The sequence below is a fragment of the Brachyistius frenatus genome, unplaced genomic scaffold, assembly GCF_029030835.1.
Source record: "Brachyistius frenatus isolate BFR_SWC_R1_liver_20210118 unplaced genomic scaffold, ASM2903083v1 Contig_125, whole genome shotgun sequence".
Lineage (NCBI taxonomy): Eukaryota > Metazoa > Chordata > Actinopteri > Embiotocidae > Brachyistius > Brachyistius frenatus.
Window position 1 is genome coordinate 177355 of NW_027210724.1, and position 23899 is coordinate 201253.

The following is a 23899-nucleotide window of genomic DNA, read 5'->3' on the forward strand; positions in this document are numbered from 1 at the left end:
ATAAATCATTGTGATTTCACCACTGTAAACGTAAACTATTCATACTTGCAGACTAAAATCTATTTTTTTCTTTTTTGAGTGCACTGGTCCAAAGGCTGAGGCTCACGATATTTAGTGTTGCAATAAGCTTACTGCATCTTTATTCATATTATTTATGTTTGTCTGTGTGTGTGAGCTGCACTTTCATTGCCCCTCAACTATCAACTAGCTGTTGTGGCTTGCACCTCCACACAAGTGTACTAAGTGAGTCAGCCCTTTTGGCTCCCTTCTCCCTGTGGTTTCAGGACCAAGCAGTTGTGGAAGACTCTGATCAGGTGCGTCTGAGAGGAAGGAAGTAAGGCTGCTACTCGCTTGGCCTGGCCAGCCTCGTTTCTTTGGCTAAAGCTTACAGGTGTGCTGTGATCTGGTGCGGTCTGCTCTGCTTTGTGTTTCTCTGCTGCTCTCCCAGTTTAAGAGGAGACTATGGAAGTTGCCATTAACAAAACTAAAGCTGCTCGGTGTTGTTCATCACAAATTAAATGTCTTAATTTTAATAATCCGGATTGAATGTAAAATTAATGTTAAAGTGATTCTTGAGGGTGAAACATGCAGGGATTTTATCATATTAGTTTGGTGTTGGATAACTCCAGTTTTTCTTGTTTTCTTCTTTCCTGAGAAATTTATTTTTATTTTGATATCAAAAGGGTCTGAAATCCCTCTTCCTATTCACAGATTTTACTCATAGAACATGTTGGATAAAAGCCACTTAACTGAATGCTTACCGTAACTTCTGGTGAAGGAGCGGTGAGCCCAGAGAAGCCAAACAACCTTCTTTGTGTAGCATATAGATGTAGATTCTACCTGTGATGTCAGGGCAGAGCATGGTTGTATTGCCTTGGCTGAGAGTGAAACCTGGATATGGAAGTGTGGGGTGTGTTTTTGTGCAGAGACAGAAAGGTGTTTAACGTTATGCTGTATTGGATCGTTGTTCAACCTTCATACTGCCGAACAAGTGTGTGATTTTCAGCGTAGTGCACTGTCATTTTCTTGTAAGCTTCTTGAAGCATTTTGTCCTGCCGGGAGATTGAGCATGTCATGGCATGAAGGAGATGCACAGAAGAGAATGTAAATGTATTGTTACAGGTTGACAATAGAAACACTTGTCTTCAGTGGACATGCATGCACATGGTGAAGCCCCAGTGTGGCATCCTTTCCTTTTTTACTCCAACAGCCATGTAGGTCTCTCCGAGTGAAAAATGATCAATGCAGTTGGAAGGTCTGGTGTGAATAAGAACTTTTAGACTCAACCTAGTAGGGTGTAAGAAGGGATTACAGTTATGTAATACTTAAAACTAATGTAGCACCTGGCCTGCAGGTGCATCTAAATATGTTAGATCTTTTACAAGACTTAACATATTTTGGTGGACACAGATAAAAGTGTCCAGTAAACATACATAAGTAATTTATGTATATTTGTTTTTTAAAATGTCCTCAAGGAATTATGATGTTTATAAATCTATCAACATGTAACATGAAATATGAATAGTCATGTAACATGCAATGCAACCATTTTCTCTAAGTGTTTTTATTGGCAGATGTTTAAGTAGCCGATGTGTCTATTTTTTGGTTTGACCTAGATCTTTAGCATGAAAAGCAAAAAAGATTTTGTTGCTGCATTCTCAGCTTTCCTGTTTTAAGCCAACAAGAACAGAGTCGTGACATTTTAATTTATTTGGTTCAGAATTAATATGTTATTTAATTTAGCTTCAGCTGAATAACCTCAGCTATTTGCTAGACATTAATGTAATAAGAAAACAACTGCAAAGACACATCAGTGTCTCACAGCGCAGTGCACTTAATTGAACTGTATCTGTATGGAGCCATTTTTGTGTTACATCAGCCTCACAATGGTCCCGCAGTCTCATTTCACCCCATTGTTAATATGGTATCAAACAATGGTTATCAGTCAGTGTATTGTGGCTGTGAGTAAGTGAGCACATGCACGAGAAAATCACTGAAAGATGTCATGTCATTTTATCAATTAAAAATAGAAATCTAAAAAAGTGAACTAAAGAATTGGATGTGTGGATGTTTTGTCATCTCTACAAGAGGAAGGAATTCACCATGAAGAAGTTCTTCAAAGTCGGGCGTTGGTCTTATAAACTAAAACACATTTTAGGAATTCAAGAACTAACTAGGTACCTTGTCTGCACACTGCAGCGTTATGTTACGTGTTTGTGTTTTTAGATGTTGTTCTCTTAGACACTTCCTCTTTTGTACCCTGAGTGCAGAAAGCCAAGCTAGGCCCAGGGAAGAAGGTGATCAATGAGACGGACGACAGCCAGTCCGACCAGCTGCCGTCCTGCAGCCTGGACCAGGTCAAACTGGTCGACTTCTCCTTCCTCGCTGTGCTGGGAAAAGGCAGCTTCGGCAAGGTGAGGCGCTGGTGATACAGCTCTTAGAGTCTCTGGTAACAGACGGCGATCTCTAAAGGTACTTCAAAAAACAGTAAATCTTACATTGAAATGATCTTTTCCAACTCTTCTGTCCTTTTCTGTACCTGTGAAGGTCATGTTAGCGGAGATGAAGACCACTGAAGAGCTGTACGCAATTAAGATCCTGAAGAAGGACGTGGTGATCCAGGATGATGATGTTGAATGTACCATGGTGGAGAAGAGAGTCCTGGCCCAGCAGGACAAGCCGCCCTTCCTCACACATCTCCACTCGTGCTTCCAGACTGTGGTAGGTAAAATGCTTCTGGACGTACATGGGGACAAGTCACTCCAGGTCAGGTCAAGTCAAATTAATTCTGGAAGGCACTTTTAGTCAAACAGCTTAGTCATAAAGTGTTGTAGAGGGCAGTTGAGGGCATGTATGACAAGTTCAGTTAACAAAAAAGACAAAGTCATTGTGTGTTTGTGTGTGCATGTACACAGCTTTGTGTCCGTACATGCGTGTGGGTACGTGTTGTGAGTCAGACCACAAAAGAGACATACAGACACTTTTTACTTTTACTTTTTACCCTTGCTCAGTGGCAGTAGGTCTGGTGATTTAGTATTTTACTTACATAAATTTGGGGGACTTGTGAGAAACAGTTTATTCAGAAATCGGATGACCAAACACTGAGATATTCTTATTTAGATTTGTTCAAGCTCCTAAAACCTTGGATTCTACGTTTAAATAATTTTGAAGCAGTTCCAGAGTCGCAGAACTCATGCAAGTGTTTTTACAGGCTGAGTCCTCAGTACTCATAAATTAAACTGAAGCATGTGTAAAAATGATGAAGTGCTCCTTTAACAAAAGGTGAAGTAGCAGTGTTGGTAGTAATAGATTCACTGTAGCAGTAGTCATACTGGTAATTGTAGTAGTGGTAGCAGTGACAACCTTTAGGGGCTTTGATACAAATGTAAGAAGGTTAATTTGGATAATTTAATAGGATGATTAATTTAAGTTAACAACCATTCAAGGGTTTGAATACGGACATAAAGGGACAAAAGGATATGAACAGCATGTTTCGGGAAAATATGATGATGTCATAACAAAAAAATGTGTTACTTTTAGCGAGTAAATGTCATGGTCTGATGAAATAAAATGTTGTTTTGTAAGGGTTTGTAACTTAACTGAAAAACTTTGACAGAGGCCAAGACCCAACATGGCTGTACAAAATGGCAACTACATGAATCTTCAGGACTCCACAACTATATTTTCATGTAAATGGAAAAGAAATCAGTAGTTTTCCTAATCAGAATATCTCTTGGTAAATTTCCCCAGCCAGTGGTTAGAGCTGAATTGTAAACAAATGTTTACCACCAGTCAGATATATCTCGGAGAGGCCGAGCCAAGCTAGAGCAGCTGATTAGAGCCGGAGCGCAGGCAGGCAAAGAAAACGGGAAGAGACACGGCTTGGCATCACTCATAGCATACTCATGAGTACACACACAGTCATATTTATTCTCCCGCATACAAAAACAAATACAAAAAACATAGTTAACCTCGAGTATTTTCACATTGTATGTGCAGGCTTTTCTGAGTGATGAACCTTCTCAGATTTACCTGTACACTGGTATTTTTGTGTTTATGTGGATGGTAGCAAATCTAATAATCTTAGTTGTCAGCATTCATATAATTTTTCAATTAACCCTCCTAAACTAAGAGCGTATGTTTGCATATTGTTTTTCGTGTCAGAATGTTATTAGTGTGGTTTTTCAGGTCACAGAGTTCTGATTTGCTTTCTGTGTAATGAGCAGCTACTGTTTCATAATTGCCTTTTTAAATCATACATAATAATGCTCGGCACATAGACAAGTGCGTATTGCTTTATCTGTTTTAACTGTTTTTCTTCAAATAATGTCAGTCATCACCAACGCTGAAGTTTGGGAAGGTCGAATAGATAGTCTGACTCAGTTTTTCAAGATGTTTGAGAGATTCTTCTCCGTTTTTTTCCGACCCCTCCGACAAGGAGAAGTGTAATATCAGAGAAGATATAGTGTGCATTTTTCTTTAGGCACTTTACATTGTGGGTCAGAGGTCACATAAATCCAGAATGAAATCAGCTTCACAGTGGACAGCGACACTTTGTCAGACCTGGCGGAAGGTTGTGCTTTGCTGACGGTGTGGGTCTGTTGCTATGTGGGGTAGCTGCCTTTAGTTTTGTTAGTAAGGGAACATCAAACACATGCAGACCGGGGTCAAGCCAAACTTGTCATGGGCAGTGATGGACCAGCACTGTAAAACAAAGAGAATATTCCTTGACAGATGTCTGCCTTGAGTGTTTTCTTTTTCCGTGCAGCGCTTTGTTGTGGGCTTTTTAGGTCACCTTGTCATTAAAGAAAAAGAGTTGCAGAAAAGATGAAACAACTAGACAGCAAGGTTCGGAGAGGCTTTAACACAGAACTGTCTCTCTGTTTAGAGCTTTGTGTGTGAATACAAATGTAGAACTGTTTTGTAATTTCACAGTTTTTATTGAACCTTGTTCAATCCCCCCCCCCCCCAAAAAAAAAAGAAAAGAATATTTTCGTATCGTCTCACCTGTCCCTGAACTCTCTTTTTTTCATCTTTCTGTATGACCACAGGACCGTCTGTACTTTGTCATGGAGTACGTGAAAGGGGGAGACCTCATGTACCATATCCAACAAGTGGGCAAGTTCAAGGAACCTCAGGCAGTGTAAGATAAAGCTGTTTATCTGCCTGCATTATTCTGATGTATATTACATCTATTTTTACAGTAAAAATTACATTGCATGTTAATGTTAATTCAATTTACACAATTGGTATGATCTCAGCCTCATGTATGCTAAGTTATTACAGCACGATTACAGCTTGCAAACGATGTCTATTAACAGTGAAGCACTAGCTACGACAGTAAAACGTCTGTTTGGTAAAAAGTTACATTTCTGTGATGGAACGTGTTTTATTTTCTGTTACTCTGTTACTATTTTCTTTTACATTCTGCCTGTGAAGGTGAAGTTTTCTTGTGTTGTAAACCTGTAAATGTGTGCGTGTTGTTGCAGGTTTTATGCAGCAGAGATCGCTGTTGGTCTCTTCTTCCTGCACAGTAAAGGAGTCATTTACAGGCAAGTATTGACAAGTTTACACAGCAAAAACAAACTGGGTACTCAATAGACATATTGAATTCAGCGGCTGCTTTTAAAATCATACTCAAAAACTATTATATAATACATGTTTAGTTGGCGATACCAAGCCGCAGTGAGTGATGCTATCATGAAAGCACTTCCGTTATGAGTTTTTCAAAAGCCTTGTGTTTTGTTGGCTCTTGTGTGACAACATTTTTCAGCAGCAACACAGAGTTTGTTTGGAATAAATAGTATTAAAATTAGGCAGATAAGAGCCTCCGCAGATGAGGCAGCCTTTGAAGTCCTGAAAGAAAGGTCAGCATCTTACATCTTTGATGTCCTTCGGCTTCCTCAGGGATCTGAAGTTGGACAATGTGATGCTGGACTGTGAGGGACACATTAAGATCGCTGACTTTGGCATGTGTAAAGAAAACATGTCAGAAGGAGTAACCACGCGAACCTTCTGCGGCACTCCAGACTACATTGCTCCGGAGGTAAGTCAGGCTGAACATGTGTGTGTGTGAGTGCGTGTGTGCACGCTGACATGTTTTGATGCATGAGGTCATTTCTGTCCCCGTCTGGTCTAAGCCTGTGTCACCCTTGTGCTCCATATTAAGGTCACTGCCCCAGGACACACACACACACACACACACACACACACACACACACACACACACACACACACACACACACACACACACACACACACACACACACACACACACACACACACACACACACACACACACGTACGCAAGCACTTTCTAGTGACGTAAGCGTCCCAGTCAGACAGGCACCCAGTGTGTCCCCTTGCATGTCCAAACTTAATCCAAACATACAAGCTGGGGTCTCCGTGCATCCCAATGGGTTATCTCAGAAGCAAGAACATATTGTTTTTGTCTCTGGGATAATTGCTTCATTCGAGACAAATCTATTTGACCTGGAAATCTGACCTTACAGTTTGTGATCATAATTGTGGTAATTGTACTGCGATACCTCGAGGTTTGGTTCTTTTTTTATCAGTAATATTCTTATAAAATTGTAACAAGACCTCTGTGCATTTCTTTCCTTTTGAATATGTGTCTGTGTGTATATATAGCTCGAAAGGGTCATCATGCAGAACTAAATCATATCAGACCAACACACTGCTTTTCTTAACGATTCCGGCGCTACTTGTTTCTGACAGTTCTCTGACTGATCAGCTGTTTATCAGGTAGACTGGGTCCAGTGTCAGTGCAGTCTAATTATTTCAGTATAATTTCCAATATGATATGTGTTTACTACTAATACCGAAATGAAACAGGCTGACCTTTTTCGGTACAATGTCAACATGGTAACACATCGTTTCTCTTAAAAAATGAAAACAATTTAATCAATGACAAGCAACTTTATTTCACCTGTGTATAAAATATATTGTAAAAATACTGTATAATTAATACCACAAACGTAAAAAAAAAACCACCAAAAAAAACTTAATTTAATCCTATCATGATTTTGTTGAGCTTGTTTTCATTCCTAATTTTTGTGAGTGGTTTAACAAGACGTTATGCAAATCAATTAACGCTGAGTGAAAGCCAGCATGTTTGGCTAACAAACAAAATCATAATTATCTACAATTCAATGCAACTTTTGTAGCTTTAATCTATTAGTCTCTTAATTTGAGCCAATGTCGTACCAGGAAATCACAGATGCAGCAGATTGTAGAAGTTCATGTGTATTTAGTGTTTCCAACTCTCTGGCTGTTATCTGCTAGTTGGTCTCTATTTAATGGTGGGCTGAGTTATTGATTCTCTCTTAAAAACCCTCTCTGATAAACCGGGAGGTTAATTCTGCCCCACGGACGCAAGGACAACATGCTGTGATGGTTCAGCATCAGACTGATGCTAATGTGGCAGCCAGGGATGACACAGCAGGCAGTTGGAGCAGCTACTGTTTCCATAGCACAGCGAGCCAAAACACAACTTTTATGTAATGCCATTCATGCTATGTCACACACACACACACACACACACACACACACACACACACACACACACACACACACACACACACACACACACACACACACACACACACACACACACACACACACACACACACGACTATCAAAGTCAGTGTGACAGATCTGTATGTTTCTGTATGGTTTTCGTTAGGACACACAAACCCAACCGTACACGTGCGCCCATTCAAAACCACTCCAGCTAAGTAGAGGCTGACCTTAAACAGGGCTCACAGTGGTGACATTTTCATAGATAATTGAGGGGAAGGGTTCCTAAAACTGTTTGTGACAGACGAATCAACTACTTTGAAACTTATTATCTGAATTTTGCATTACAGGTTTGACTCCTATTTTCCATATTAATTCAGTCACCTTCAGTTTTCTCAACATTCTTAAAGTAGCTGCTTTTGTTGAGCCGGCTTTAAGGAGACTCTTAAATAGATACAAATAGCAGAAACTATTAGATATTCTGTCAACTTTTCCAAACTATGTCTGCTGATTTGTGATGTCGGCACGCTCAGCATCCATTGTACACTGGTATGGGTTTGACAGGTCGATTCAACCCGAAGTCATAAAGTAGAGATGCTAGTCATCTCCTTCACAAGCTTTTCAACAAGATTTTACAAAGCTTTTGCCATCCATCTGTCCATCTCTGAAACTCAGCTACCACAAGCTTTATTAAAGCTGTAAAATAGGTTTCCAACTTGCTTTGTTTTATGCATAAAAAGCGTTATCAATTCCCCACTATACCTTTAAGTGACCTCGAGTTTATATTAAATCACCTTTTGTCATATAAGTATAATTTCTACTCGATATAATAAGCTTGTACAGAAACAATGTCCACTCTTACAGCTTCAAAAGTCAGCTGGGAAACAGAGCTAGGCAGGTTTTTTCAGATAGTATTTGGTAGTCCAAACTTCTATTTGAACACAGCAGTGTTTAATGTAATACGAAATATCCTTCATAGTTACTGGAGAAAATAAAAAAATGTTGAAACTGTTCCCTGCAGGCAATCAGTGCAAATCAATTTATTCCAGCTACTTATATCCATATGTTTTGGTCTTGCAGCACAATCAAAGAATTGTATCTTGAAATCTTTCCAATAATTTCCACCTAACTTTTTCAAACAAGTTCAACTATTTCCCCTACCGGCAGTTTTTCGTGTCCCGTCACTGACACTTCCCTCCTCAGTTCTCTTTAGGCGGCTCTATAAAACGTTTTTTTTTAAACAATAGAAACCTTTCCTGGTTTACAATGAAGACAAAATACTGTTCCTGCTGCCATGTAAATTGTAGTTTTTACTCTTTCATCGATTGTGAGGGGTCAGAATTGTCACCTGGGTGTTTGATGACCACTTTCTTTTATTGATAGTGCTGTTAATTAGTTTCTAAATTTGTTTAAATATCATTTTGTGTGTCTGAAATTTGTTTGTATTTTTAAAAAAAAACTAAGGTCAGAAAATCATAGTTTTTTTTTTTCAGACGTGTGAGGTAGCAGTGAGAGCAGAAATATTTTTACACTTGTCTTCCTCACACACACACACACACACACACACACACACACACACACACACACACACACACACACACACACACACACACACACACACACACACACACACACACACACCTGCTCACATGCCCACAGCTCTCTCAGTGAGGAAGTGCATTTCTGTGTTGCAGTAGGTCCCTGGTCGATAACACACGTGTGACACCGCAGTAGTGCCCCCTCTGCTCGCCGCCACACACAAGATGCACACATACATGCTCATGCACACAGGTTTTTTGGCTGTGTTTACTCTGACCTACATAGCCAGTCATTGGTAGCTGCTGTCTGGCGGGAATGCTCACACTAATGTGAATTTACACCTCAGTGACTTTGACATGGAGGGAAAGAGATAGCAAGGGAGAAAGAGAGCGGAGAAAACAGCAAAGGAAATGTAAGGGAATGACTGCGAGGGAAAGTCTGGCCACACAATGAAAGAGTCAAACACAGCACGGTTTGAGATGAGGTAGAATGGCATCATGATGGCTCTTTGTGACATTTCAGGAGAGCATCTGAGGATATTGAGCTGTCAGACACGGACTGTGTTCCTCTTTGCTCTAGTTAGTCCCCACTGCAGCGTGGCATTAGAAGGCACGAGGGTCCCCGTTCACTCCTCTGTGGGTTGAAACAGGGATGTTTGTACTGTCAGGATGGTATAGTGTCCCTCTGCAGTGTATTAAATGTGTGATCATTCTGGATCGGCAAGTAGAACTAATGACTCAAGCCTCACATGTGCACAAGAGTCTTGTGTCTAAGACCTCCATTTTGTCTGTTATATGCTCATTTTCTTTTTGAACAAAAATGTAACTACTTGATAGCACAGGGACATACATTTGAAAGGTAATTTGCTAATATATGTTTATACTGTTTCTAATGGAGAGTATAGTTTAAGTTGCACAAATGTGTGAAGTTAAAGTTTTTAGGCTGAATAATTACTGTGACTGTTTTATTTTATGCCACAAAAAGTTGGAGGACTAAGAATAGCAGTCCTGACTCATCATTGGGTTGTCATCTGCCCGCAATGGCAGTTCCAATTTTAAACTCTTGGCCAATTACTGAGCACCCAAACCAGTGTTTTCAGATGAGAGCAATTAGTACTCTCACAAAATCACTTCATCAGTGGTTGAGAAGTGAGAGAAAGTCAGGGGAGAAGAAGAGGTGAAAAAGAGAAAGTGAGAAGTAGACAGCAAAGGAGGCAAATGCAGAGAGCATGAATATGCAAACATCCAAACAAAAACATCAGTAATTATAGAAATGCTTTTGCTCCTCTCCTCTCCTCTCCTCTCCTCTCCTCTCCTCTCCTCTCCTCTCCTCCTCCTCTATTTTCTCTGGTGCAATTAGTTTATACATTATATGACATGTGCATGGTACTACAATGCATCTTTCCTTTAGGGTTATTATTAATGAGGCCTACATCACAAGCTCACAGTGTATTCATATGCTACTGGCAATAGATTCATGATGCATGTAAATGAAATATAGTAAAGTGTCATTGATTATACATAATGTGCTGAGGTAAATTGACCTTATATATTATACAGGTTACTGACCTATATAAAAAATATATAGTATTTAGCTATAATTTACTCCACCTTTAGTTTGTTGTATTTAGATCAGTGTGGGTGTATCTAGGAAAGACAGTTGTCCATTTTTCTTGACCAAAACAATTTCATTCAATTCAAAACTGAAAAACAGTGCACTGCACTGAATTGCAAAACTCGGGTTAAAACAAAACTGGTTGATTGTTTAAGACGATTTAAATGACCAGTGTTTACACAGGCAACCTCGAGTGATCATAGTAATTATGAAGAGTATAAAGAGTGATAAACTCCACAAGGGACCAAGTTATGGGTGGTTGGACAGATCAAACACAGGAATGTCACCTGTTTGTGTCCAGTATGAAAACATACAGTCAACAAGCAAACAGTCAACATAGAGTTATTTTTTAACTTTCGTATGTAATGTAACCTACATTTAAGCGAAGATACTTTTTTAAACCCAAATCATGATATTTACTGAGACCTAAACTTTTGATGCTTAACCAAACGGGACTGTTTTACATCATTAACCATGTGTTTATTATTATTACCATGACAACGTAGGTCTTGTAACCTGCCGCCGGTACTCTCTAATGGTCTTATACTGTATGTCGTTTTGGCAAATGAGCTTTTCTCTTGTTTAGGTATCATGACGTGTTGGTTCTATAGAGGGCACTGAAAAGGCTCATATAGCTATGTTGTTTTGTTGGTCAGTGGAAATATACCTATATTGTGGGTGTTGGTTTGAGGACATGTTGAAACTGACATTGGGCACACACTGGCTCTTTCAAATAAATGTAAATTCAATGTATTAGCCTCTCATGCAAACCAGACCATGGGAACCATGGGGAATTCAAAAGGATTTAGGTGAGTGGGGATGTGCAGCTGCATCATATTGATTATAACCATACTTATTATAATCTGTTGCTCACAGGTACCTGCCAGTAATTTTGAAGTGCAGTACTAAATTCAGTAGGACAATTCTTCTTGATCATATGTAAAAAAGGCGCAGTGCATCTTGCCTTGTAGGATGCTCACGTAAACCCCAAGGCTGCTCATTAACATCATAAGTGAATTAAACCAACCAGAGCCGGCACATGCAGTACTGAGAAATGCTTTCAAAAACAGACCAGTAAAGCGTGGCCTGATGCACGCCGATCTGCTCCATGGCACACACTCCCCTCAGAGGGATCCAATGGCAACAGCACAGCAAATCTTTATGGAATACCCTGTAACAGTGTTGGTCAGAAACATGGTGTTGTGTGTTGTAATGCTCAACCACCACCGCTTCCGTATGAAGAAGAAGGGTTATAGGAGTATAGGTCGGTACTTGTATGTGTGTGTGTGTGTGTGTGTGTGCGTGCGTGCGTGCGTGCGTGTGTCTGCAGTGAGGAGAGTAGCCTTGAATAGCTAGCAGTCTGATCCAGAACTGTCATGTAGCATTAGGCCTACTGGTAGAGAGATATCTGCGGCAATGCCCATGCACGCACACAAACACACAAAATACACACAAAAATGCAGGCTGTTCATGCCAGAAGCACATGTACATAAATAAACACACACACACATACACACACATACATACGCTAACAAATTCAAAATATAAACACTAAACAAATCTAAGCACTAATCACATACAACCAAATCTCTTTCGCTTGCACACACACACACACACACACACACACACACACACACACACACACACACACACACACACACACACACACACACACACACACACACACACACACACACACACACACACACACACACACACACACAGAGACTTGCATATACTTCAGTGAATCAGCTCTACTGGCCAGAGGCTTTCATACCATCAAGTAAAAAATAAAACAGGATGAGAGCCAAGAATATCAGGCTCAAGTCACGTTTGACTATTTCCATCACTGGCAACCTGGCAGAAGGTTAATATATCAAACAGCAAAGTAAACAAACATCTGTGTTCTTAATAAATGACTGGAAAACGAATGTCTTAAGTTAACGTGGTGGTTCAGAGTACGAAGGTCACCATGCCTGAAACTGTGTGTGTCCGCTGGTGTTGTTGCAGACAGGCGATGGTTGGCAAGGGTAACGAGTCACAGGAGCGCCACATTAGTGCAGCGTTCTGCAGGATGGCCTGAAACTGATCCACACGGTCTCTTTTTGCTGAACTCTAATTGTCCTCTGCTTTTTACTTTTTTTCCCTTTTTCTTTTTGACTCTCAATCCAGCTCCTCTGCCCTCTTCTGTCGTTCTGTACTTTCTACACACAAAGTAGTGACTGCTGACAGAACAGTATGTCTATAACAACACAAAAACAGTAAAATATGATTTATTTTGAAATTTCGGGAATCTGAGGAAATATTTTAATTTTGGTCAAAGGAGTCTCTTTCTGTCTCACCTACTCCGAATAACAAAAGGCTCAGACAAGAGAGACAAGAAGAGCAACAGGTTTAGGATTAGATAAGTCTGCTGTTTTATTTACGTACAAAAAAAATCATTTCAATCAAGATAAGTCTGCCTTTTGATTTATTATTATATAGAGTTGAATTTGGATTCTTGAAACTTGATGAACATTACCAGTTTGTACTTATTTGAAAGGCGTAAGTGATATTTTTTCAAGGTGAGTCTATTTTGTTACATTGGTTTGTTAGATGTCATTGGTTGTTGTTTTTTTGCCCTAGTTGCAGTTTTTGGTTCATTTGTTTTTAACAGTGTATGAAAGGCATGGTGTATTACTGAATTATTTCTCTGTGAAATAAATTTGAGTGACTCAAAAATTTGGGTCAGGACTTAATGAAAATGGTGACTCCTGAGGCTGGACCAGTTGAGAACCACTGCTGTTCACTATATGTCATCCTTACAGAGATGCATTTGTAGGTGGTTGGCCTCTTTTGGTGCTACAATTTGAAACAATATATTTAAATTCATGGTAATAATTTTACAACGTTTTAGTGTCTCCGTTAGAAAACAAAATGTTCCCTATTGTATTGTTTTTTTTAATTCCATCTGACTCTTCCTCACTTCCTGCCCTCCTCCCTCTCCCTGTCTCTGCTAATCTCTGTTTTCATTCCCATGACACAAGCTGACATGAGGCTGCAGATCTCCTTGCTACATTGACCTGATGTGTCTACATGCTTTCCATGCATAAATTCCTTATTGCACACAATTTTGCACGAGAGACTGTGAAGTCAAATCTCAGAGACACAGTGCAACCAATGTGCCACGTCACAGTGTGTCCTCAATGACATGCTGTCTAGCATTAAACTAGTTCACCCCGTTTTAGTAGAACTGTTTTCCACTCAGTAAATCAGTAGCGCAGTAAACAAACTGACTCTTCATTAAAGATGGGGCAAGTCTAAACCGCTTAAAGTCGTTTTTAACATATTCTGTTGTTTGCGATCTAGTTTTTTTTTTTTTTAATTGAGAGTGATCCATCATAAATACATTTTTTGGTTTTCACACTAATGCTGTTTTTTTTTTTTTTTTTTATCTTACAAGGGATAAGGCCTCATCCCTTCACATACACACTAAAATATTTCAGCAGTGTTAGAGCACATCTTAAGTGAAAACAAATCTTCAGAGAGCTGAATGTGGTGTCAGTTATCAGGTTAGCCTGAAGGTCGGCATGATTCCTGCGGGAGGAAGGATTTGAACGGCAAGCTGAGGGATTTCATTCAGTAGGTTTCCCTCACCATGGAGTCTTTGACCATCGAGCTAATTAAATACAAGAAAGGAAGAGTCTTTTCCCCCTCTGCACCTTCCTGCTTTCTGAAGCTCTTGAAGAAAGCTCGGATTAAAGTTTAGCCCATCTCACCTTCTCAAGGCAACGTGTTCCCTTTCATGATGAAGATGTGGAGCCTAAACACATCTTCTCATGTAAGTGTTCATCACTTCAACATCGTGCTGTTGCTTTGAGTTCCATCTTCATTATTATTCTTTTATTCTTTTTTTTTTATTCATTATTATTCTTTTTTTATGTTGATATGATAGCTGGAGTTTATACACAGTCACTGAGGGAATAAAACATTAGATTATGAAATCTGCACAGTTGTGACTTTCAGGTTTTTTAGAGTTCCAGTAAAGCGCTGATGCATGACAGCAATTAAATTAAGTGTTAGCATTAAAACACTATAACAAGCTTTTATTAAAATATGTGGGCTGATCTTAAATATGAAATGATACCTTGTAGATTATGAATTGCATGTGAACTGTGAAGTAATGTAGGAATTTCAGATATTGGCTAAAATGGACATAACTGCTCCAAATGCAAACAAACGGTCCTGAAACAAATTACATTTTTCTTTGCTGTGTTTGAGTAGATGACTGCAAGTCTTTAAAATTCAAATTGCACTAGTAAAGTGATAGAGTGGTTTTGGGCATGTCGCTGTGCAGCAGGATACCAGTAAAAGAGCAGAGGTTGAGATCGCTGTCAGCCCAGACCCAGGACCGGGCTTCCAAACCCACATCGACCTGGTCTCCCCTCTGAAGTATTAGTTCAGTCCTACAGTGTTGAATATTTCAAAAGTCATGAAGGTAGTTTTATAGGACTGGCTAAATGAAAAGGATATAACAGTATTATTGGCTATAACATGTAATTAAACCACCAACAAGTAAAAAGAAAGACATTTACAAAAAGTCCACAGTGTTTTTTCATTTTTACAGAACAAAAGGAAGAAATGAGAAAAATCAAGGTGCCCTGTAATTTCACAGATTAAATAAGTAAAGTAGGAAGTCTTAATGTACGTAGGTGACATTGAACCCACCTATAAAGGAGAAGTTATGAGAAAAATATGTCAGTGTTATATATTACCTGTTGTGGGATCATAGCTATCACCAATGTTAGTAATGAGTTTCTTATACACAAGAGTAGTCTCTTTGTTAAATGGTCCGATGTGCACTTGGTTCTCTTCCAAAGCAGCTGAGAGGGTCACGTTATCTGTCGAAGGAAAATAAAACTATACATTTTATGTTTAAATTCAGTTTTTATCTCGTCTTAGAAGAGAAAATAGAGCCACAACAAAAACTAAGCATTCCGCCCTCTCTTTTGGTACTTTTACTCATTGTTATCTTCACTTCTTCCACTGCTGGTTTGGTCAACCTCATTTTTTAACTCCTCTTGTGCAGCTTGATTTGCTTCCAGTTTAGACTCCAACTCTATCATGAAAATACATTAAGCACGATAAGATTCCTCTGTAGTCAGCTGCGTGGCAACAGACAGGACTTTATAAATGAAAGCAGATAAACTAAGTGACAGTGTAGTGCAGAATATTCAGTCACACACTCAAAACAAAAAGCAGTTTTATATGTAAAGGTTACAGAGTAATACAATGATGTAAAGCCACATATTGATGGGTACACAGGAAAGAGAAATAAGAATAAATTTGATATGCTTGCCTCGATCAGCTGTTTTAAGTGACTGCATCTCAGCCTCTGCTTCATTCTCTTTACCTTGATTGACTGTATCGAGTGCCTGCACTTGTCTTAGTGTATCTTCAAGGCTCATCTTCAGTTTCCAAGTTTCCTGGAACTCAACCCTTTGGATGAAAAATAAATGAAATTTAGATGAGTAGAGTTCAGTCAGATAAGATGGTACTCGATAAAACTTTGTCCAGATGTTGAAATTTTTTAAATTGTGTTCATTTTGATGGGAAGTCAGGACGTATTATGCGATCTCTCTCCAAATAATTACATGGTAGTTCAGTTGAACGGGAGTAAAACAGGTATTTTCCTCCCATCACAAACAAACAGTGCGAACAAACCAGTAAAGGGTATAATTAATCATGAAAAGTTCATGCAAAATTCATAAGAATGTCCATCGGTGGCAAAGCGAGTAACCTTGCAAACAGTCTACATATGATTATCTTATACTCCATATAGCTGTTAAAGAAAAACATCCACCTCGTGTTGATCTCTGTTTACCTTCATCATCAGTCTTCAGTGCTTCAACTTTGGCCTTCGTGTTTCCTAGCCGGTCAGCCAGCTCCTTCTGTAGACTGGAACTGGACTACAGTCTAGACTCAAACTCTGACAGTTAAAATGACGATGAGAATGAAATATCTCAACAACTAGGTCTTGATTTTTTATTTTTTATTTACTAGGGCTTGTGACCCATTTGTATTGTAATTGGACTAATACGATCATCTCTAGATGTGTTAATGTACCCTTAATTTCTATCTGCAACTGTGTCACCTGGGCTCCTTGTATCTCTGCCAGGACATCAGTTGCATTCAGTCTGGCCTCCAGTTCTGGTTATTACATTGAAAAATAAAACATGAAATCATCAGCTGTACAGATAACTCCCACAGAACCACATCTGTTTTTATGATCAAACAACGGTGGTCAAAATGACATTATTTGACCTCGATCAGCAGTCTGCAGTGCCCTCATGTCTGAGTCCACATCTCCAAACTTATTTCCAAGTTCTGTCAGCTCTTTCAGTTCAGTTTATCTCTGTAGAAATGAGCAAATGAATGTACCTAATTTTACATTCAGTCAAATATGAATCAGTGAAGCGAAATCAGATCAGCAGAGGAAATCGTTTTAATCTAGCATTAATAATTGATGTCTTTTATTGTTTCCTTCTGTAGTTTTTCTGAGTGTTCTTAGTGTTCTGGCCCTCCAAATCACTGCTGTTTAGTTTGGCCTCCAGCTCTGCTCAGTGAGGATGAGAGAAAAATAAGAATTATAAAATAAACAAACAAGAAAACAAAAAAATACATGTATAAAATAAAATGTAGAATAATAAAATGCAGAATTATAAATACAGGTTGCAGATTTTGTTTAAGAACGATTGGTTGTTTTATTGAAAGTAGGAAATATTTCCCTGCCTTTTTATTGGATCAAGGAGTTAAAAAAGGCAAAACAGTATGAAAACTAGGATAGAACCTTTGATTTATTTTTCTTTCACTCTTTACCTTGATCGAGTGTCTTCAGCGCCTCCACCTCCGTTGGGAGTTTAGTTCCCCATCTAAACTCTCACTGGAGTTCAGTCTGGATTTGAACTCTGACAGTTAAAATGATGAAAGTCAAGTATTATTTTCTCAATATGATATATTTTCTTATCTAGCCATATTGAAGTTGTGTTACCTTGCATTTCAGTCCGGAACTCTGTGAACTGAATTTTCTGCATCTCTGCCTGAGTATCAGTAGCTTTCATTCTGTCCTCCAAATCTTGTCATTACATGGATGAATCAAACATGAAATATTTAATAACAAAGATGAGCCCTCTCTAATACCTTTTTAAGAAGCAAAATCCAAATATGCATTCCACATTTAATTAAAAATATTTTGCACATAAACTGATAAATGCAGGATGACTGCAATTAATTTACCTTTATCAGCAGCCGCAGTGCCTTCACTTCCATATCAGTATCCCCAAAAAGTATTTCCTAGCTCTTTCAGTCTGGCGTTCAACTCTATTTGTAAAAAAAAAGAAAGTGAATAAATACTGCATGACTTTAACCATTCTGTCTAATATGAATCATGAGATGAGGTGAGAGGGAAATTGAATTTACTGGCCCATTAATAATTGACTTGTTTGCTGTTTTACCTTTACTTTCCCTCTGAAGTTGCTCCACCCGTTTGCTTTGGCCCTCCAAATCACTGGCATTCACTCTGGCCTCCAGCTTTGCTCAGTGAGGATGGAATAAAGATGATTAGAGTAATAAAATGAAGAAAAAAAGAAAGAAAGAAAGTCAAATATATTTGCACAGGTGGTAGCCATTGTGAAAGACAAACAGCAGGGAGTTAGTTGGCTATACTTTTGAAATGTTCTGCTTCTCTGGTATCAAGTGTTCCCAGATTACCGTTCCCATTTTGTGGGTAAGTGGATGTTACCCGTGTACTGCGGCACGACTTGCTGCACCTGCTTCCTCTGCTCCTCCTCCTCCTGCATCTCAATGACTCTCAGTCTGGCCTCATGGCCTTTGGAAAAATAATGCTATTGTCAAGCATACAGGTAGTGACAGATATTTCCCTAAAAGTTTGGTGATTTAACAATAGTTGTTTGTATTTATAATAGGATGTAGTAAATATGATGATGCTGTTAATTTCATTCTCTCCAGATGTACCTATGTAGCCTTTCTTTAGTGCATCCACCTGTCCCCATAGTTCTTCCAGGCTGTCCACGACTGTCTGCACAGATGTCTGACCTGTACAGTGAATTACAAAATCAAACAAATTCAGTATGGATGTTGGCAAAAAAAGTGAATGATAACACTATATATTTACGATGTGGTCCAAGAAAACAAAATAGAAGATGATGCAGAAGATGCTGCAGCCTTCATCTACACTGCGGTCACTTTCCCCACGTACCCTGCACTTTCTGAAGTTGCAGCAGTTGCTCTTTGGTGTCTCGCAGCTCATTTCTTTGCTCATCCAAAACAGCTATCATCTCTCCGAGCAGAGGGAAGCTATCTGCTTCAGCGGGCAGCTCATCTTGAGTATATGTGATAGCAGTCAACCTCTGTCCCAGGACATTATCCTCAGACAGGCAGCAGCCGAGCAGGGTGAGTAAAACAGCCCTCATCTTTGTGCTCTGTTGAGCTGTGACAACTGGGGCATTTGCAAGAGGGGGTTTTAGGCATTAGGTGACCGTGTGAAAGGTTAAGCAAGGTTTGTATGTTGTTTACATGTAGCTGACCATTTGAGTTCAGGAAGCATGTCCACCAGAGTCAAGGATAGAGGCAAATAATGGGGAAAAAAATATAGTAACATGACTGCCCTTTAAATGTACTATTTGTTTTTCTTTTAATAAAAAAAAAAACAGGGAAAATAACATTCCATTATTTTAAATGGATGCTCATGTAAATGTCATAGTTATAGCGGCTTTCAAATACACAGTATACGTACATGCAAGCTTGTATACATGCTTGCCGTTTGTATGAGGGTAAACAAGTGGCTATAGTGCACGTCCAGCTGGCTCCCATCCTCCCTCGGGACAGCATAATTACAATTCAGAGCTGGAGCTGTGTTTGTCCACCTGTGTGTGATTGTGGTCTGACTCTTATGGGAAGAGCAGAGGTCAGGTGTGACGCAGTGAAGGTTGTAGTACAAGGTATATCTGCTTCCACACACCTGGGCAAATTGCTTTTTATTCATATTTTGCATGCGCGCATGCGTACGCTGGTCATCTCCTTGTGAGTTTTTCTTTTCTAATATACAGTGCACTGTCCATTCTTGTTTGTGTCCCGGGGCTGCATGTGTGCAGCGGAGGTCAGACATTACTCAGAAAAGGACTTAAAGCAGTGTATGACAGTGCTGATGTTACACACCTGAGGTTGTTTGTGTTTGTTGGTCACCTCATCGTCCTGTATGTCTGATGTGCGTGCGTGCGTGCGACCTAACACATCATCAACAACATTGTTGACTTCTTGTTTCTCATGGGACACAAACAGTGCTATGTTTGATTCATCTAACCACCTACATCATAGTTCCTTGTCATAATTACGATGACCACTCAAGACTGCAATCAATAAATCAATTAATACCAGCCAATCAATTTAAGGTGCAGAATCACCAAGCAACATGGTCCCAATGCACTTTCTAATTACAGACTACATAGACCAGAACATACGGCGAGCGGAAAAAAAATACTAAAAGTTAAAATAATACCACATTAAAACATAGATGTTAGCATACAGAACATACAGAAGTGACTAAAATGATAAAAATCTAAATAAGACATTGTTATATTTGTTAAGGGTTAAAGAAATGTTAAAACGATATGCAATAAACTGAAATATCGGGCGTATTAACTTGTTTTGGGTGAGGAAGGGCTGTGTACGCACAAGGTTGCGTCAACTGCCGTTATATCGCAAAATAAGCTCACTATCTTTGTGCAAGTTTCTGTAAAGTGTAAACATTTCAGTCTTTAAAGTGGTGTGAACAGAGTCAGAACAGGTGAAAGCATCAACCTTGGCCAATGTCAGTTGTGGAGATATTCCATATCTCCTGTATATAAATGTTAGGATTGATAACATTGTACGTAATATTAGAGCAGCTTAAGAGCAGTCTCAACACAACTTATTAGTATATATTTCCACTTTGTTGTGAGACTACACACACACTGTTAGTCACAGATGAACTCTGTGTGACCGGACGCACTCTGGTTGAACAGATGTATCCGGTTAACCCAGTGTAGTCTGCTCGTATCTATATAGGGACCTACGTCCTGCACGCCTATATTCTGACCATCTCCATTTCTGGACTTGCCTGTGCTCTGCACTTCTCCCTGGAAGAACATATAGCTGACCTCCAGTTTCGGACCTATGTATAAACTGGCTAACATCCATGCATGGACATATAGCTGACACCCATGTACTGTATGTCCCACCCCCACTTCTATGTAACGGGAGGGTATAAAGGCTTTACGTTTCTCTCACACAGTTGAAGAAAGTCTGCAGTCCAGCAAACTGTGCATTTCTTCCCATGATTCATGTCCAATAAAGAATTCTGATAAATTGATCTTTGACTCAAACCTCATCTGTGACCAGTCTGTTCAAAGAAAATCAACAACAACACAGTGTAGCCCAAAGGAAGATTTTCTGTCAGCAGAGGAAATGTCACAGTTGAGCGAGGTTTCCATCCAAGTTTTTTGGGGCCTTTTTATGCTTCCAATGTCCTTTTTTTTTTTATTTATTTTTTTATTTATTTCTGTGTTTGGATATAAAACATAATACTGTTATAACATTTGCCCCCCAAATCATGAAAATGGAAGACAGTGTTATGAGTCATTTATGATTTTTTTTTTTTTTTTTTACAACTTTGACTCACCCTGTAATACACATCCCTGATTAGACTTTAGATATTAGGACTTTTATTTTGGCCGTGGTAACTAAACTTAATCAGCGGACACAAAAGGTTATTAGAAAAACAGGATATTTGATTTGATTAATGCATACGTCCAAAACATTACAAGCTACTGTGGATTAATAATACTTTTTAAGAGCCTTTCAAAATGAAACAACTATTTCATTCAACAGATAAGAATGTCCATCTCAGGAAAGAGTTAATGTTGTCAGTTTTTACAGCATTGCACAACATTTTTTTAAAACTTGTAAATCTCAAGAAATGTACGAGTTTTGCCTTGAACTCATCTTGAACTAATTTTTGTTTGGAAAATGTGTGAACTGTTTTTTCGGCTTCAGCCATGGTCACATCATTCTTAGAGAACTGTTTTTCGAGCTCTGAGCTCGTGTCTTGTTAAATGATATACGGTGACTCTTTTCTCTAATTTGTTATCTACTCTCTTCCCACACACCAAATGCTCCCTTCCTGTCAGAAATGTGGAGCTTTCTATCTTCTTTGTTCAACCATGGCAAATATAAATGAGATTGTTGCAGGTGATTTCAAATGTAGGTGAATCAGGGATCATCCAGCTTCTACGCCCGGTCCCAGCTGTGGTCACACCCTCGCTTTATACTTTATACCTCGTAATCACTGTGAGAGAAGAAACAGCCTCTTGTCCGTACGGTTTTAGTGCATGAGACAGGGTTTTCAAGGCTGCTGTCAAACTTCATGTGTCTACACTGTTTTAAACTACAGTGGGCTGTTCATTTACCAGTCAGCATCTCACCAAGAATATTTTTAAAAGCACGGATTGTGTACAAATTGAGATAATGCATTGAGTCACTTGACATTTTATAGCTGCCGCAATATTATGGCATGTACATTTTGTTTGTATAATTTACGCTTGTTGGAGACCTGTTCAAGGTGAAGGCTACGATATAGCAGCCATGGTATACACTTTTTATTGAATAATTCAATGTATCTTTGTGATCTTATGCTCCTGTATTTACTTTCAGTGGCGACTGAGGTAACAGAATATAGGATAGATAAAGGGTTGAACTTGTGATGGATGAATCGTGTACTGAAATATTCAGAGAATCTTTGACCAGCTGCATATTTAATGATCCATACAGGTCCAAAGGGATCATATGTACAGCACGCTGTGATCAAGAGCACTTGGATGGCAAACGTTTTTTCTTTGAGTCAATTTGTCGTTGCTTATATTATCTACTTATTGTCAGCCAGCAGTTTTTCCTGTGTTGCCTTGAAACCCAAATATTCTAACAATATGAAGGCAGGAACAAACTTCAATACTTGAAATATTAAACTATATAACCACAGATAAGGAATAATGCAGCTCCATAGCCAGAGATACCCGCAGAAACGTACATGGGAAGGGAGGACAGAGAAGAAAATACAAAGTACAAGAAAACAGGGACAAAGTTGAATAGTTAAAATCAGTTGTATGAGTTTAACTAAGCTGAACTTGTGTTTTTCTCTTTCTTCCTCCACAGATCATTGCATATCAGCCATATGGATGCTCTGTAGACTGGTGGGCATATGGAGTTCTGCTCTATGAAATGCTGGCAGGACAGGTCAGTGGTAAACAAACAAACACAAACAAACACACTCAGACACAAAGTGATACTTCTTATGTAACTGACTGCTACAGATTATGCTGACAACGTTACACAAACACGTTTGCTAACAGCTTGTTCACACCTACATTTTTCCACCATGGAGGAAGGTTCTGCCCAAATGTACTCAGCTGGTGCTTCGTAACGAACTTCCCACCAGCTCTAATAATGGAAGAATATTGACACATATACATGCATAACCTTTCTGCCCTCCTTTCACAGGACGTAGTTAAGTTGATTTAACCCTTCACCCTCTCCATTTTAACATTAGTTTAATTGTGTGTGTACTTGTATTACTCATTTTGTGGGGACATAAAATGTCGACAACACAAATCATTACATTTTCGGGTGAAGAGTTGGTTTAGGTTCAGGTCCGGATTAGGCAAGTATTAGTTATGGTTAGGATTTATGAGTCGATGTATTGTCTTCTGAAGAGATTTAACATTACTGTGCGGGTTTGAGCGTTTTCAGTTTTAATTGAGCATTACAATTTTACAGGGCTGTTAAAGTTGTATGCAGGTTTCAGAATGTCAGTGTTGATTTGCCAGTTATGGAGTGGTGTAGGCACTATAGATGTTTGCACTCAAAGTTGCACTTAAAGGCATCAAGAATACAGAAAACTCCCTTTGAATGCCAACCACTGTGGCTGCAACACATCCCAAGCTTGGTATTCCTGTCAGACATCATGATGCTCTCTAACCAGAGAGGTTGGTTCAAGACAATGTTTTGTGTTGCATTGGTGCAGAAATTGAGCACAGTAAAATGCTCATATTCGCGCATTCAACAACTACTCACTTTTTTGTTTTACTACTTTAAAACCTGCTTTTTCACCATTTCT

General features: G+C 39.1%; 1 protein-coding gene across 7 annotated transcripts in view; it reads left to right on the forward strand.

Moving 5' to 3' along the window:
- Nucleotides 1-23899, forward strand: part of LOC138629992 (protein kinase C alpha type-like) — a 138030-nt gene that overhangs the window by 92245 nt on the left and 21886 nt on the right. For 4 of the 7 annotated variants that reach the window (XM_069714065.1, XM_069714067.1, XM_069714068.1 and 1 more), the window contains 6 exons: nt 2271-2414; nt 2548-2721; nt 5052-5143; nt 5490-5552; nt 5908-6046; nt 22939-23019. In XM_069714065.1, the coding sequence (XP_069570166.1) occupies nt 2271-2414; nt 2548-2721; nt 5052-5143; nt 5490-5552; nt 5908-6046; nt 22939-23019 (693 nt within the window). Of the gene's footprint in view, nt 1-284; nt 315-2270; nt 2415-2547; nt 2722-5051; nt 5144-5489; nt 5553-5907; nt 6047-22938; nt 23020-23899 lie in introns of all 7 variants that reach the window. The other 3 variants (XM_069714064.1, XM_069714070.1, XM_069714066.1) reach the window with 1 other exon arrangement.